Below are 17,596 nucleotides of genomic sequence, written 5' to 3'. Positions count from 1 at the left end.
GAAATTAATCATGAATGAATTAATATGATGAATTGTATCTTTTCCTTCTTCTTCCTCCATTTCTCTAAATAATTACATGTGATATATGAGCTATGTTTATTTTCTCACCTTTTTTATTATACCAAAGAGGGAGAAGCATACTCTCAAGGGGAGTAGAGTATACTCTCTACTCATGTTAGGGAGAGTTTAACTACTCCGAAATTTATCTATCTGTTTTCTCTTTTTTCAATTTCTTAAAATATGTGTTGTCATCATTAAAAAGAAAGAGAATATGAATCTATGTGCTTGTAGGTATGAAGTTGATGGTCATGATACTGAAAATCTTCTTGGTGTTTTGATAACAACCACACTGATGATTATTAGCATCGGTTGTGATATATTTTGAACTTTTTGATGATGGTGATTAACTTGAAGATATCTTAAGCATCATCAAATAGAATATTTAAGGTTCAATTAAAGTTTTTATATGATCAGTACATATAGAAGAGGAGCTTGAAAGCTTCAGAGATGTCAAATAGAGAACGTGTAAAAGCTTGATTGATTGTGTCTGTTTGAGTGACTAGAGACTTGTGAAAGTAGGAGAGTAATTCCTAAGATACTAATGAAATCCACACACACACATTTAAAATACTTTTAAGTCCTCTTTTAAATTAACAAAAGCACATAAACATATTTTTGAAGCATAGTCAGCGTATTAGAAGAATGTATGATCAGTTGGAAGCAATTTTCAACTAAATAATCTAATAGACAACTGACCTAATCGATTAGGACTTGCTTAGTTGAGTCTAAAATCGATTGGGATTGTCTCTTAATGCTTGGTAAAAGCTATATATCAACATCTTCTATTTGTGGCCTTAACAATCAATTATTTAGGATGCCTGATAAATTAGCCTAATCGATTATCCCATTATTTCAGTCCATGAATTGTTTCCTTTTTTAGCCACATTTTTTCCTATATAAAGGAGGACTCTCCTCATTTGAAATCACACAATTTATAGTTTTCCTAATTCTTTATATTTTATCACTCTTTTTATCTCAAGAGTGTGATACTATTGAAGAATTGAATTTTGTTCTTGATATCAACCATTAGAAAATATTTGTTTGGTTATAAAACTCAGCCTATAAAAGTTTTGTTTGGTTATTAAGATTATCCGGTGAAATCTCTACTTTGTTCGTGAATTTATCCCATGGAAAAACTCTCTTTGGTGTGGGGGATAAGCTAGTTTAAAATATCTTGATTTACTTGTATAAAAGGTTCTTAGACTAATGTAACACCCCTTTTCTAACCCCAAATATATCATTCAATCACACAGAGTAATTATGCATACGGAAAAGGGCGTCACATGTTATTTTCATCACAATGAAAACCTAAAACAAAACATCCAACATTCTTAATATGCAAAGATCATATTGTAGCACAATGTAAATCTCATGCTTTCATACATTATGCATAACGCTTGCGGAACACAATTGAATTGCTATTAAAAGTTTCAATGAGTATATCCCATACTATATTCATCTACCAAATTCAAATTAACATTTAAATCCACATACTAATTTGAAATCCACAATCTTGGCCACATGGCCTTAAACAACATATCTGAGATCTTTACAACTTTGCACAACATTACACAACATGACATCCAATCCAACCTCAAACCTCAATTAGCATTTAGCAATCAATCACACAATTCATGATATTAACATCTCATAAGGCATTCATGAATATTGATCATAAATAACTCATTCATAACATACATTCATAATTACATGTTATTCCCAATTAACATCATAATTAAATTAAACAAATACTAACCATCCTACTCTATCATATAGACAATCATTTAAGCTTCAATATGCTTCAAACGGCGCATAAAAAAGAGTTACGGATCAAAAGTTATGATATTTCAAAGTTTGGAAAAAGTTTTGTAAAACAGGGTCCGCTCAGCGAAGGGGTCCAGAAGCGAACTACAAACAAGTTCCGCTCAGTGGAGCACTAGCGAGACCAGGCAAAAACTTTCAACTTTCGCAGCTCCGCTTAGCGGACCAGCTCCGCTTAGCGGGGCCTGCGATTTTCAGAAAAAAACAGCAAAACTCAGAACTGCGAAAATCACACCCTACCACTCCAAATCACTTCCAAACATCAATAAACATCAAATACAACCAGTATTAATCATTAATGGACCATATGTATCATTAAAATCATGTTTAATCATGTAAATCCATAGAAAATAGCATAAATCCTAACTTTTCTATGTGTTCATGAGATTGCAAAGATGAAGAGATAATCACAACCAAACACATTACCCAATCATATAGTCTATAAGAACTTGGATTCAAACCCTTACCTATAACTCTTAAATCCACCCTCTTCAAGAAATCTACAAATTCCTTCTTCTTCTCTTCTATGTTCTTCTTCTCTTCTCTACTCTTCTTTCTATCTTTCTATCTAATTTAGGTTAACTCATAAAATTCTCTTCTAACTCTCATTATCTCATTGGGCTTAACCCACTCAATACTCTTTCTCACTCAACTAAGCCCATCTAACTATTTTCTAATAAAATTTTACCATTTATTAATTAGCTAAATAACGTATTACCAGCCAATTAAATAATTATCACTCAAACAATAATTAAATAAAACACACAAACAATTATCAAATATCAAATAATCCTAATTATTAAATCTAATAAAAATAGGGTGTTACACATAACCTGTAAAAACTCAAGATTTAGTAAACTCTAAAGAAGACCTCTTGGGATAGGACTAGGTCAACATTCGAACGAACATGTATAAATCTCTGCGTCATCTCTCTAACCCAATCTCTTTAAATTTTATCATTTACTTTATCACTTCATTTCTTTATGGTGTTTTTCTCTCCGATTTTGTGAATACTAACTTTAAATTAATCACGAATTTTAAATACCACAATTAATCCCCCTTGTGCTTAGAGTCATTTTCCTTTCTGCCTATAAGGCAATTATACATTGTACCTTCACGGAAAGATCCTTGTCGCATATAAGGTAATTATACTTCGAACCTTCACGGAAAGATCTTTGTCGCCTATAAGACAATTATACGTTGGACCTTCACGAAAGGATCAATGATGCCTATAAGGAAATAATACACTACACCTTCACATAAGGATTGTTGATGCTTATAAGACAATTATACGTTGGACCTTCATAGATGGATCATTAGCGCCTATAAGAAATTATATGATGGACCTTAACTGAATGCTTGACAGGATCACCAATTAAATGCTTGAGGGACTCGCCTCAAACAATAAGCTCATGCAACTAAGACAATATAAACTTCAAAATTATTGAACAAACTAGTCAACATATTAGAAGAATGTATGATTGGTTAGGAGCAATTTTCCAACAAAAATAATCGATTAGACAACTGACCTAATCGATTAGGACTTGCTTGGTTGAGTCTAAAATTGACTAGGACAATCTCTTAATGCTTGATAAAAGCTATATATCAAAACCTTCCATTCGCAGCCTTAACAATCGATTATTTGGGATGCCTAATAAATTATCCTAATCAATTATCCCATTATTTTAGTCCATGAATTGTTTCCTTTTTTAGCCACATATTCTTCTAGATAAAGGAGGACTCTCCTCATTTGAAATCACACACAAATTCAGAGTTTTCCTAACTCTTTATATTTTATCACTATCTTTTCTCTCTTTAAATATTTTCTTTAACCAAAGTTGCTTTAGTGCCTTGTGAATGAAAACTACTTGTGAGTAAAGTGTTGTACTAGTGTCGTGTCACTATTTTATCTCAAGAGTGTGATATTATTCAAGAATTAAATTTTGTTCTTGTTATCAACCATTGGAAAATATTTGTTTGGTTATAGCACTCAACCTATAAAAGTTTTGTTTGGTTATTGAGATTAGCTGGTGAAATCTATACTTTGTTTGTGAGTTCATGCCATGGAAAAACTCTTTTTTGGTGCGGGGGATAACCTAGTTTAAAATCTCTTGATTTACTTGTATAAAAGGTTTTAGACAAAACCTGTAAAAACTCAAGATTTTAGTAAACTCTAAAGAAGACCTCTTGGGATAGGACTACGTCAACATTCGGACTAACCTGTATAAATATCTGCATCGTCTCTCTAACCCAGTCTCTTTAAATTTTGTCATTTACTTTATTACTTCATTTCTTTTTGCTGTTTTTCTCTCTGATTTTGTGAATACTAACATAAATTGTTTTCTAAGAAATAAAAACTTTAAACAATCATGAATTTTAAATACCACAATTAGAGTCACTTTCCTTTCCTTTCTGCCTATAAGGCAATTATACGTTGTACCTTCACGGAAAGATCCTTGTCGCATATAAGGTAATTATACGTCGAACCTTCACGAAAGGATCTTTGTCGCCTATAAGACAATTATATGTTGGACCCTCACGAAAGGATCAATGCTGCCTATAAGGAAATAATAACTAGACCTTCAAATAAGGATTGTTGCTGCTTATAAGGCAATTATATGTTGGATCTTCATAGAAGGATCAATACCACCTATAAGAAAATTATATGATGGATCTTAACGGAATGCTTGACAGGATCACCCATGAAATGCTTGAGAGACTCACTCGAACAATAAGCTCATGCAACTAAGACAATATAAACTTCAAAATTAATGAACAAACTAAGATGAAATTCAAATATCATGAAAAAAATCGCCATAAAGTTTGAATGTCTTCATTAATGAACCCTGAAAGACAAGGTTATTTCCTTGTCTTCTTGAACTCGCTCCAAGCAACACTTGAGGGACTCGACTGTCAAAGTCTCGCTCGAGGCCTCGTGCTTGAGGGATTGTGGATTGTTATAATTTTATTAGACTATAAGAGACATTCCCATGACAAGAGCACGCTAAATGCATGATGGATAGGCAAGCGCCCAAAATGAGCCTAGTCACCCAAAATGGTATTCGTGATTGATTTCGCTTAATACATGTGTCTCATGAAGTGTTCAAATAATATCAGTCTGACAATATCTGTCAAATTTCAAAAGAAATCCTTTATATTTTTATATTTTTTAACAATTCTTATAGCCTTAACAATTGTTTATTTTTATATTAAAAGTATAGGGAAATAGTACGGTGGATCACCATGTCATTTTGTTCACCATAGTCTAAGACAGCTTTCCAAAATTAATATTGTTTTGTGGTTCTTTATATTATCTTTGTAACAAAAAAAAAAAATTATCTCATTAACAGCACAACTCTTCCTCGTCCATCTAAAAATAATTGTTTCATTTTAATTTTTAGTATAATTATTTTTATCATTTGTATTATATAAATAATATTATTTAAATTATTTTTATTTTATACTTTATTTTGTATTTATGTTTAAAGTAAAATAGTGGTTCACATAGTTTTTGATACATGAAAAAGCTCTCATGAACCATGTGACATGATGTTTCATGATGTTCCGTCATAATTTGTTACTATATGAATCTTGGGATAAAGAGTCTGCTTCATTAATAAAAAGTTATGAGATTAAAAAATAAAATTTCTATTTGATGTTTCGTCTAAAATTTTGACTTTTAATTAAATAATATAATAAATTGTTTGTTTGTTTTCTGTTTAGAGCATTCTCTATGCCATAAATAGTTTGTATTAAATTTTCTTTGTTTTTTCAAAAAAAAAAGTATAAAATAGTACTCCGTAATTTATTTTGAATAAATATTAAATATATTAGAGGCCGAGTTTGACCAAATACTTTGAGTTTGAGAGGCAATATAATTTAGTGTTACACTAAAGTTAAAGAAAAGGTGGGTGAAATTTCTATCCATTTATGCAAATTGTTGTTTTTTAATCATAAATCTAGATGAATGCTTAATACAACTATAAATAATGCATAACTTAAAAAAGTTAAGCAAGTTAAAATATAAATATCTTTTTGAGGCAGTTCAAAATAAAAAATAAAAAGGAGAAAATGGATCATAAATAATTCTTGTCTCCAAATGCAAAACTTTTCAAAACTTCTTTATTTTTTATGGAATAACTACATATTTTTAATTATATTTTTAAAAAATATTTTAATAATTTTTAATTAACAAATACTATGACAATGAAGATATATGAGTCATCTATCTATCATAGAAAAACAGAATAATATTAATTATTAATAAATTTTTTATTTTTTATTTATTTCTCTTATAAATTAGTCAATAAAATCTCATATTCAATAGTTATATGAATACATCGCAAACGTTTAATGCCCGTTTGTTTTAGTATTTTTCAAAAAGGTTATATATTTTTGTTAACAATTTTTTACAAAGAATTTCTTTAATTAAAAACTCAAATAAAAATTTTGGCTGAATAATTATTTTTAAAATGTTATTTTAAGTATTTTATTAAACTTTAATTTAGATATTAAATTTTTAAGAAATTATTTAATTTCAAAGCTACTTCAATTTATAAAAAATTAATTTAAATTTTTTTAATATTCTAAAAAATATTTTTATAAAAATCATTTTTAAAAATACAAAGAGAAAAAATATTTTTGTAAAGATAAAACAAACAAACCCTAAATGTGTAGTTTTGTCTTTGTTAAAATCATTTGAATAAAGTGTTTGTATTAACTTAATACATTAGACAACAAGATTCTAAATGGGACGTGTAAAAAGTTAGACATTATGGGACGTGCAAAAAGTTAGACATTTGTTTACACAAGAAGTCGCAAACGAGATTCTAAATGTCCCGTTATTGACTGATGTTGTAGAAGATAGGATAGTGTGGAGAGATGAGCAGAATGTGAAGTGTAATGTCCAATCAGTGTACATGGCATTGAGGAGGATCCAACCAAATCAGATGAACTCGAGTGTGGAAGGAGATTGGTGTAGTTTGTGGAATATTAAAGCTCCTCCTAGAGCAAAACACTTAATTTGGCGTATCTATATAGCCTGTCCTCCAACTCGTATCAATCTTCGTCAACATTTTGTACCCTGTCCTTTGCATTGTCAATTGTGTGACGACAGTGAGGAAGATGAATGACACGTGTTCTTTGGATGTAATTCTATTAACCAATGTTGGAGGGCGCACAACTGGGTTGTCCTCTATTGTATAACCCAGGCTAGATATTTTCAATTATGTTAAATCAATTCTCCTAGATGTTTGTAGTAAGGAAGATAGGCTAGTTACCAGGAGAGTTACTGTAGTGATTTGGATACTGCGGAATAATAGAAATAATTTCATCTGGAATAATGAAAGAGATGGTTATGTGCAGTTAGGTACTCAAGCTTTTCATACTTGGCAAGATTGGTTTAGAGCCCATGATGATCAAATCTCCGATAGTATCGATAATCAACACCAGTAAGGTTGGAATTCGCTGAGTAATGGGTGGTTGAAGTGTAATGTGGATGTCGGGTTTAACCGTCAAAGGAAGACGACGGATAAGAGTTGGTGTGTTAGAGACTATCACAATAACTTTGTATTTGCAGGTATAGCATAGGACTACGAGCTCTATTTAATCGTAGAAGCAGAAGCCATGGCCTTAAAGGAAGCACTCTAGGCGGCCATCCAAATGCAATTGGACCAAGTACAATTTGAATGTGATTCTCAAGTAGTGGTTCAAGCTATCCATGCTAGTAAAGAGGGCAGTTCTGAATTTAGCTTAATTATTAAGTCGATTAAAATTTTACTGTATGTTTTTCCTAACTTTAAGGTAAAGTTTGTCAAGCGCTAAACGAATTTGATTGTTCACTTGTTAGCCAAAGCGGACAATTCTTAGACTAGGCCATGGGCGAATCCACTCTAAGGCATGCTGTGGCTATAGCCACACCAACATTTTTTATATATATATATATATATATATATATATATATATATATATATATATATATATATATATATATATATATATATATATATATATATATATATATATATATAATCTCTCATTTTTTTCTCCTCTTATAGGTTTAAAAATTAGACCGGTCATCAAATCCATAAGAATGAATTACTAGTTTATTGATTGAATTATTGGCTCACAGGTCGAACCACATGACTAAATTAGATAATTTAATTGAATAAGCCGATAGAACGATATGACTCGATCTCTAAAAAAATCATGACACCTACCAATTTTCAAAATATAATTTTACAAATTCATTCTTTAAATTCAAATTCTAAACATAACCATCACACACAACAAAATAATACAAAATACAAATCAACATAATTTTTGAACAAAATCTAATTGGAACATAAACTAAATAACAAAATAAGTGCGGTATCTAATAAATTTAGTCGTTTTGTTCAAGCAAAGTAAAACAAGCATTTAATTAGTTGGTTTTCCAAAATCGCCAGTTCGCTAATTTTTAACGGTTTTGGTCGGTTTTGTGCGGCTCTCACTAGTTTAATAGCTTATCTAATCCAACATTCAAATATTGCCAACGACCCTTCCGATCCACGATTCAACTGGTCGGTCCAGTATGGCTTTTAAAACACGGTCACCACCTCTCAAGTTTCTCACTCACTTTTATATCTGCTAATCCTTCATATTTGATACTTGGTTTTCATTATAAATGTATTGCTTTAAACAATATTATTTCTTATTTTTCAATATACTTTAATTAATAATTTCTCCTATATTTAGCCAACCCAATATGAAATATTTGACTCCGCTCCTGGACTAGGCGTAACTTTGTTGAAGTGATTCATCCTTATATTGAACAATAGTTATTGAATGAAATGAATTAAATTCTTAGTGTAAAAAAATACATTAGACAAGTATACATATTATATAATATTAAATTTAAGAAAATATTAAATTGTTTTTTTAAGTTAAATTGACTTAGTTAATAATTGAACAAAGACATATAATTACAGGAGGTATAATTTTGAATCGTGACAAATCATTATTTGACATATCTTTTTCTACATATTTATTTTTCGTTGGTCTTGGATTTTATTTTTAAAAACTTAGTATTATATTATAAAATTTATTAAAATATTTTTTCCATCGTAATGACTACGCACCCCACATCTAGGGTTGGCAAAGCGGGCGGTCCGCCCCGTTTAGATCCACCCCGTTTAAGTCCGTAAAAAAAAAGGTTAGACGAGCCAACTTAGACGTCTGAGCTCTAAAGTCAAGTCAGACCGGCCCGTCATTTTTAAATATATTTTTCAATTTAATTTACTATTTTATTTATATATATATTTTATAATTTATTATTTTATCTTTTAGTTTATCACCACCGGTTTAGTCCGGTTCGGAGGTCAGTTCTGGCATCAAGTGGTTCCAGCCTCCTCCCAATCACAGTTGCGGGGGATCGAACCGTGATTCTCCCTGCCAAGTCTAGCGCTATTCACCACTAGACCAACTAACGATTGGTTTTTTAAACTACATGTCATTATCATCCAAACAATAATACTTATCTTTAAGAGTTAAATAATAAAATATGTAAAAAAAGTTGTAGTATTTTACTAAACAATAATTTTATTTTTACTATTTCATTATTTTTAGATTTTGTAATTCTTATCTCATAAAATATTGAGTTTCATGGTTGCAACTTGCATCCACAGTCAATATGAAACAACAAGAAAACAAGTTTTCTAATTTATGACGGCATTAAAGGTAAGTATTCAAATTCATGTTTTGTATCAATAAAAAGAAAATAAATTTAGTAGATTGTCTTAATGTGCTATCCAATTTTTATTGTAAGTATAAAAAAATTTAAAGAAAAAGTCCACAGAAAGAACCTGCCTTGGCCTGTTTTTAAAATAAATTAGGCAGAATGGACCAACTTAAAGCACTGAACCAAAAATCCCAGCTTAACCCACCAAAAGTGATGAATTAAACGGCCTTATCTAACAAATCCGATCCGTTTTATCACCCCTATTTCATCTCGTTTGTCATACATTTTCAACTCCATTTTTTCTTTTGCTCAAAAAATTAAACTCAAACACACCTAATTACTTAAACCTAAACTAGTTAAACCTAAACGATAACAATTAAATGACGACTAACCACTTGATTTGACTCATCCTATATTATACTATTACGCCACATTATAATTCAAAACCCTAAAACAAAACACCATTATTCAACCCAAGTAATTACCTAATAGCTCTTCTCAAAAAAAATAAAAATCTAGTCAAGGGGCAATTTTCTATAAAAAAAACCCTAACAAGGGCACTTTCGTAAACCAAATTAAAACGGTAGTAAGTGGGTTTCGAAGTCCAATGTATAATCATAGTCAACATCACCAAAATTAAACTCTCTCTCATCTCTCTCTCTCCATTTAGTTCTTGTGACTACTATAAAGAGACACTTCTCCGCAGCTCTCAAAATCCTCTCATATTACACATTTCTCACTTTCTCTCCTCAATTCTCTTCCTCATGAACCCTTTTCCTCTTTCTCTCCTCTGATTCTTCCCAATTTCCACCACCACCACCGCCACAATCTTCATCCTCCTCCTCATAACAACCACTCATGGCGGCCAGCAAATCCATCACCCTAGAAGAAATCAAGAACGAGACCGTTGATCTGGTATAATCCCTCACAAACCACCTCTCTTTTTTTCGATTGACTTCATAGTCAATTTTCGTTAACCTGATTCAAAGATTTCTGAATTCTCAATTTTCCTTTCATGTGCAACTTCTATTGTTCTTACCTTGTTTGTATATAAAATTTTCTCCCAATTTTGATTTTAATTTTTAGAATTATTAGCAATTTTTTTCCCTAATTGTTTCACTCAAGAAAAATTAAATTAAAGAAAAAATTAAGCTCTAGTAATTAAATTAATCTCTTCAATTATACGCAGTATTCTAATTTATACGGAATAATAACTTTAGGTTTTATTTTTTAATTTTATTTTCCAGCGAATAAGTGGATCTAAACAAACGTGATTGACAGAGTTAGGTTAACGTATTCAATACACTTTTTTTATATTTGAATAAATAATAATAATAATAATAATAATAATAATTATTATTATTATTATTTTTTGGTGGTGTTATTATTTTTAACTTTTGATTTGTTTGGATGTGTTATTTATTTACTACCATGTGTCTAATCGTGTGTCTCTTTCTGTGTCTGCGCCTTGTTTGGCAGTGGGAATTTTTTTTTTTAAGTACTCTTCCGTGGTACTTTTATCTTTAAAAAAAAAATTCAGGTTATTTTTCCATTAACTGATAAACGGTTTTCATAGTAACTCTCACACATTTATGATTTTACGATCCTTATATCTGACACAACAGGGACCATTCTTTTTTCATTTTGTCTATTTTGCCCTTAGCTTCAACCTCTTGTGTACGGTTTTCAATAAACACTGTTGCTTTCTTAATGGAAGTTTGTCCTGTACTCTTTCTTTGGGAAGTGATTCCGTTTTGTCATTAAAAAATTTATTTATTTATTTTTTATAATTAAAAAAAGGGTATGTATATTGTATAGTATATGTATTCTGTTGGGCAAGTTATTGTGGAAAGAAAAATGATTTTTGGTGTATAATAATGTAAACAAACGGGACCTAAGATGTATGTGAAAGCAACTGGACAAGGTGTCACACATGGGTTGCTGGTTGTATGTGTCTCTCTCTTGTGAGATAAGACACTGTGCGGTTTTGGGCGGTGGTAAGCGTAAGCGTGTTAGTCAACGCTTTTTGTGATTGGTTGTTGGCTTCTGATCTACGTGACCACCACCACCACTTGCTTTTTATCTTTTTGATTCAACGGTTGTTAGCTTCACGGTTCTAATTATTTGTATTGAAAATATTATTATATTTTCCTCTTTTGACAAACACAATCAAATCAAAATGAATCTGTTTGACTTTGTTTCTATAAATATTTTTTGAAGTTGAAATTTATGAATTTCTTTTAAGTGATTCTGTTTGATTTGGCTTCTGGGTTTTTAAATTTTTAGTAAAAAAATGGTCCTTCTCTTGATAAATATTTTTTTCAACTAATGATGACATACTAAGAACAGAAAAATGTACAAAAATGAAGAAACAATTGCATTCATGAAGCTTTGAAAGAGAAAAAGGAATAAAAGATTGCTAAATTGTAATAAAGAAGTTATTCAATTTGCAACATCATTTCTTGTTTTAGAATGTAGGAAAGTATCAAAATTTTAATATGATTTGTTAATTTGCAGGAACATATTCCGGTTGAGGAAGTGTTTGAGCAATTGAAATGTACCAAAGAAGGTTTGTCCTCGGAGGAAGGAGCCAATCGGCTTCAGATATTTGGACCAAACAAGCTAGAGGAGAAAAAGGTTCCTTTCTTAATGATACATTAATTAATGGTTAACATGTTGAAAATATGCAACTACTAATGCAATTGCTGATTGGTAATAATTTAATAATTCAGGAAAGCAAGCTTCTCAAGTTTCTTGGGTTCATGTGGAATCCTCTGTCATGGGTCATGGAAGCCGCTGCTTTGATGGCAATTGGTCTTGCAAATGGTGACGGAAGGCCTCCGGATTGGCAAGATTTTGTCGGTATTGTTTGCTTGTTGGTGATCAATTCCACCATCAGTTTCATTGAAGAAAATAATGCCGGTAATGCTGCTGCAGCTCTTATGGCTGGTCTTGCTCCTAAGACAAAGGTATAATAAATTGAATTTTTTGTCTGTGTTCTCACCAAATAATTAAGTAGGCATATGAATCAATTGATAAATGTTTGTGCAGCCTACGAGGCCTTTAATGTTTCCCGTTATTAAGAGGAAATGTGCTTTAATGAATGGTTTACAAGTGTCTCCCTCACCAGTCGAATCATCAGAAAAATGCTATATCATTTGTTGAAAAACAAAACTAAATGGTTTATAAGCTCTGAGTTGATTGTTTTGCTTCATGGTTATATGCTATTGAACTGTTTATGCATTTAGAAGTAACAAAATTGCTTGATGGACTGACTCAAAATTGCCACACTTTTGCAGGTTCTTAGGGATGGTAAATGGTCTGAGCAGGAAGCTGCAATTTTAGTCCCTGGAGACATTATTAGCATCAAACTAGGTGATATTGTTCCAGCTGATGCTCGTCTTCTTGAAGGTGATCCTTTAAAGATTGATCAGTCTGCTTTGACTGGAGAATCACTTCCTGTGACTAGAAGTCCTGGGCAAGAAGTTTTCTCTGGCTCAACCTGTAAACAAGGTGAAATTGAAGCTGTTGTCATTGCAACTGGTGTCCACACATTTTTCGGAAAAGCAGCTCACCTTGTCGACAGTACCAACCAAGTTGGACATTTCCAGAAGGTGCTTACCGCAATTGGAAACTTCTGTATTTGTTCCATTGCAGTTGGTATGTTGGCTGAGATCATAGTCATGTACCCAATTCAGCACCGCAAGTACAGAGACGGAATTGACAACCTTTTGGTCCTTTTGATCGGAGGAATTCCTATTGCTATGCCCACTGTGTTGTCTGTAACAATGGCCATTGGTTCACACAGGCTCTCTCAGCAAGGTGCGATTACCAAACGTATGACTGCTATTGAAGAAATGGCTGGTATGGATGTACTTTGCAGTGACAAGACCGGTACACTTACGCTTAACAAGTTGAGTGTTGACAAGAACTTGATTGAGGTATTTGAAAAGGGTGTCGACAAGGAACATGTGATGCTTCTTGCTGCAAGGGCTTCTAGGATTGAAAATCAGGATGCAATTGATGCTGCCATTGTTGGAACTCTAGCTGATCCAAAAGAGGTAATTTCTCTATAAAATTGCATCAATTGCTATAGTTTGACATGCTGTTAGAAAAATGTTTATATGACTGAATTCTTGATCAAATATTTTCCCTGTGCAGGCAAGGGCTGGAGTAAGAGAGGTTCATTTCTTACCATTCAACCCCGTTGACAAGAGAACTGCCTTGACTTACATTGATAGCAATGGAAATTGGCACCGTGCAAGCAAAGGTGCTCCAGAGCAGGTAAGCTGATGTTTCTGATTGTTCAGTATGCCTGTATGATTTCTAGTTATGTTCCAACATGAACTTATTTTTGCTGTGAACAGATCATGAACCTGTGTAACCTTAGGGAAGATGCAAAGAGAAACATCCATGCTATTATTGACAAGTTTGCAGAGAGAGGTCTTCGTTCTCTTGCTGTTTCTAGACAGGTATTTTATATCAAGTATTCACGTTTGAAGTTTGTCTTGAAAATTATATTTCTTTTCACTGATCCCTATGGTCTTCTGTGCTATTCTGCAGGAGGTTCCTGAGAAAACTAAAGAAAGCGCTGGTGGTCCTTGGCAGTTTGTTGGTTTGTTGTCACTGTTTGACCCACCTAGGCATGACAGTGCTGAAACTATTCGGAGAGCTCTTCATCTTGGTGTCAATGTTAAGATGATTACTGGTAACCACTCTCATTCATATCCTTCCCATCTCTCCCATATTTTTTTTCAATGACATCAAGCATCCTCAAGTTAATATTTGTACTTTTGTTCTGTTTTTAAGGTGATCAACTTGCCATAGCAAAGGAGACCGGGAGGAGACTTGGGATGGGAACTAATATGTACCCATCTGCTACCTTGCTTGGTCAAGACAAAGATGCAAGTATTGCTGCACTTCCAGTTGAAGAGCTGATTGAGAAGGCAGATGGATTTGCTGGGGTATTTCCAGGTTCGTGCAGAACCATTTTCACCATGATTATTTCCCCCCCCCTTTACTTTCTCTGAGAATACTTTCGATTTCTCTGCTTACCATATCCTATTTATACTCACAGAGCACAAATATGAAATTGTAAAGAAGTTGCAAGAGAGGAAACACATCTGTGGAATGACTGGAGATGGTGTCAACGATGCTCCAGCTTTGAAGAAGGCTGATATTGGAATCGCTGTTGCTGATGCTACGGATGCCGCAAGAGGAGCTTCTGATATTGTATTGACAGAACCTGGATTGAGTGTTATCATCAGTGCTGTCTTAACTAGTAGGGCTATTTTCCAAAGGATGAAAAACTACACGGTTCGTTGCTATCTGCTTTCTACACAATCAATATATTTTGCTCTTGTTGTTTCTCAATTAACACTTTTTCCATTATTTTCTTTGCATTGCAGATCTATGCAGTATCTATCACTATCCGTATAGTGGTAAGTAAATAATAATGTAATCCCTGCATGTAACTTTATCATGAGAAGAGATGAAATAATATTTATCGGTTGAGTTTTTGTTGTTTTTTCATTTGAATGCAGTTTGGATTCATGTTCATTGCACTGATCTGGAAATTTGACTTCTCACCTTTCATGGTCTTGATTATTGCCATTCTTAATGATGGTAAAGCTCTTTGCAGATATTTCTCTGAATAAGCCTTGAATTCCCTTAATGATTTTGCTGACTGATAATATGATAGTCTGACATTAATTTTTATACTACTATCAGGAACAATCATGACAATTTCAAAAGATAGGGTGGTTCCATCTCCCTTACCCGATAGCTGGAAATTGAATGAAATCTTTGCTACTGGCATTGTTCTTGGAGGTTATTTAGCTCTGATGACTGTGATATTCTTCTGGGCAATCAAAGAAAATCAATTCTTCCCTGTAAGAAATAATTAAACTGGCCTATCTATATTCAACTTCTTGTTTTGGATCAAATATATTAATGCTCCTTCATTATTTTTCCAGGACAATTTTGGAGTTAAGCACCTGAATCATGATGAAATGATGTCTGCTTTGTATCTTCAAGTCAGTATAGTTAGCCAGGCTTTGATATTTGTGACCCGTTCTCGTGGTTGGTCGTTTCTTGAACGCCCTGGAGCACTACTAGTCATTGCTTTCTTTATTGCTCAGCTGGTAAGGAATGCCGATGCTTCAATATTTTATATTTTTTGGAAAGGGTGGAGAAAGAATAATAATAATAATGTTTTGAACTATGTGTCTTGTTTCAGATTGCTACATTAATAGCAGTATATGCCAACTGGGGATTTGCAAAGGTACAAGGAATTGGTTGGGGTTGGGCAGGAGTGATCTGGCTCTACAGTATTGTCTTCTATATTCCACTCGACGTGATGAAGTTTGCCATCCGCTACATATTGAGTGGCAAGGCATGGAACAATCTCCTAGACAACAAGGTATTATTGGTTCATTCATTAACTAACCAATTCTTTTCGTGTTTCTTAAAATGGTGAATGAAGATATTCATGAATTGTTTGTTTGAAAATGTGTAACAGACTGCCTTCACCACCAAGAAAGACTACGGAAAAGAAGAGAGGGAAGCTCAATGGGCACATGCTCAGAGGACTCTACATGGACTTCAACCACCAGAGAGTTCTGGTATTTTCAACGAGAAGAGCAGTTACAGAGAACTCTCCGAAATTGCCGAGCAGGCCAAGAGAAGAGCTGAAGTTGCAAGGTAAGCAAGCAGCTGTGCATACATATATAATCATCCTCATTCCTCATTACTACATATTGATACAAAGATTGATTCGATTGCATTATTGTGTATTACTTACAGGCTTCGTGAGCTCCACACACTCAAAGGACATGTCGAGTCCGTCGTGAAGCTAAAAGGTTTGGACATTGATACCATCCAGCAGCACTACACTGTGTGAGAACCCGTGTAAAATTGTAGATACCAGATTGGCCAAAGTTGAAGAATGTGATATGTGAATGAAAGCAATAAAAGTCAAAGAGAAGGCCTAACTACCTTAGTGCTTACCAGGAATGGAGAGAGGAGAGTGTGAACCTTTTGATATTAGCTTAGTTTTTTCCTGTGTACTTTTAAGTTCTGCCTAAATGGATAGTCTTTGCCTTCTATTTGCTTCCATGATAAGAGCAAAAACTAGTTTCAATGTCGTTTCCCTTAAGCAATTAGTTTCAGTCCATGACTTTTCCATGTTCTTTTTTTTCTTCTTTCATATATGGTTTTGGGTGCTTCCTTATTTGAATTGTATGCCACATGGCAGTCATCAGATAATGTTGATAATATTGGGATTTTTTTAAGGTGGGTGAATAAAGTGGTTTTTGTATGGTTTTTGTGACATCTTTCAAAATCAAACACCTAACTTTAAGGTTTTTAATGATTGTTTGTATTTTAAAATTTAATAAAAAAGATTTAAATGCATGCGATCGGGGTCCATCAAAGGTGTGTCCCATGCCATGAGTCACTTCCGATAAAGAAGATCTTATGTTAATGCTAGTGATGTCTATGGTGCATATAAAAGAAGGATAGTTGGAATTCGCAAACATTATTTATCTACAATAGTTTTTGGATCCACACACATTTTGGACATATTATTCGAACACACCCAAAATAAATGGAGCATATTAGCAAGTTAATCCCTGTGTTTGTAGAATCTTTTTAATTTGTCTCGTTACCTTAATATTTTCTAAGGTATTCGATAATGACAAGGTGATAATTATAGATAACCACTCACTATAAGTTAAGTCTTTTTTTGTTGTTGACAATATTGTATAATTTATTATTCATTCAATTCTTATATTCAAACACTTATTATCAATTTAATCCCCAATATTAATACTGAAGGATTAAAGTACAATTTAAACCGAAGAAATCTTTTATTGAACAACTATAAGTGATGAATATTGTAGGAGACACAATGTTCGATGGTGAAGAATACAAAATAAAATTAAATAAAGTTAACATAAATGAAGATGTTATGTTAGGTGTATGATAAAATTAGACAAA

General features: G+C 32.7%; 1 protein-coding gene across 1 annotated transcript; it reads left to right on the top strand.

Moving 5' to 3' along the window:
* Positions 1-10,253: 10,253 nt before the first annotated feature.
* Positions 10,254-16,930, top strand: LOC131627901 (plasma membrane ATPase 4). The gene is made up of 16 exons (XM_058898752.1): positions 10,254-10,513; positions 12,116-12,235; positions 12,331-12,567; positions 12,898-13,659; positions 13,760-13,882; positions 13,966-14,070; positions 14,162-14,306; positions 14,408-14,572; positions 14,676-14,914; positions 15,007-15,039; positions 15,142-15,223; positions 15,329-15,489; positions 15,574-15,741; positions 15,837-16,019; positions 16,119-16,300; positions 16,403-16,930. Exons 1-16 carry the CDS (start codon positions 10,457-10,459, stop codon positions 16,497-16,499), a joined length of 2,859 nt encoding a protein of 952 aa, XP_058754735.1. The 5' UTR covers positions 10,254-10,456; the 3' UTR covers positions 16,500-16,930.
* The last annotated feature ends 666 nt before the right edge of the window (positions 16,931-17,596 follow it).

This window comes from Vicia villosa, unplaced genomic scaffold (assembly GCF_029867415.1).
Source record: "Vicia villosa cultivar HV-30 ecotype Madison, WI unplaced genomic scaffold, Vvil1.0 ctg.000412F_1_1_2_unsc, whole genome shotgun sequence".
Lineage (NCBI taxonomy): Eukaryota > Viridiplantae > Streptophyta > Magnoliopsida > Fabales > Fabaceae > Vicia > Vicia villosa.
This window is presented reverse-complemented; position numbering and strand designations above follow the sequence as displayed.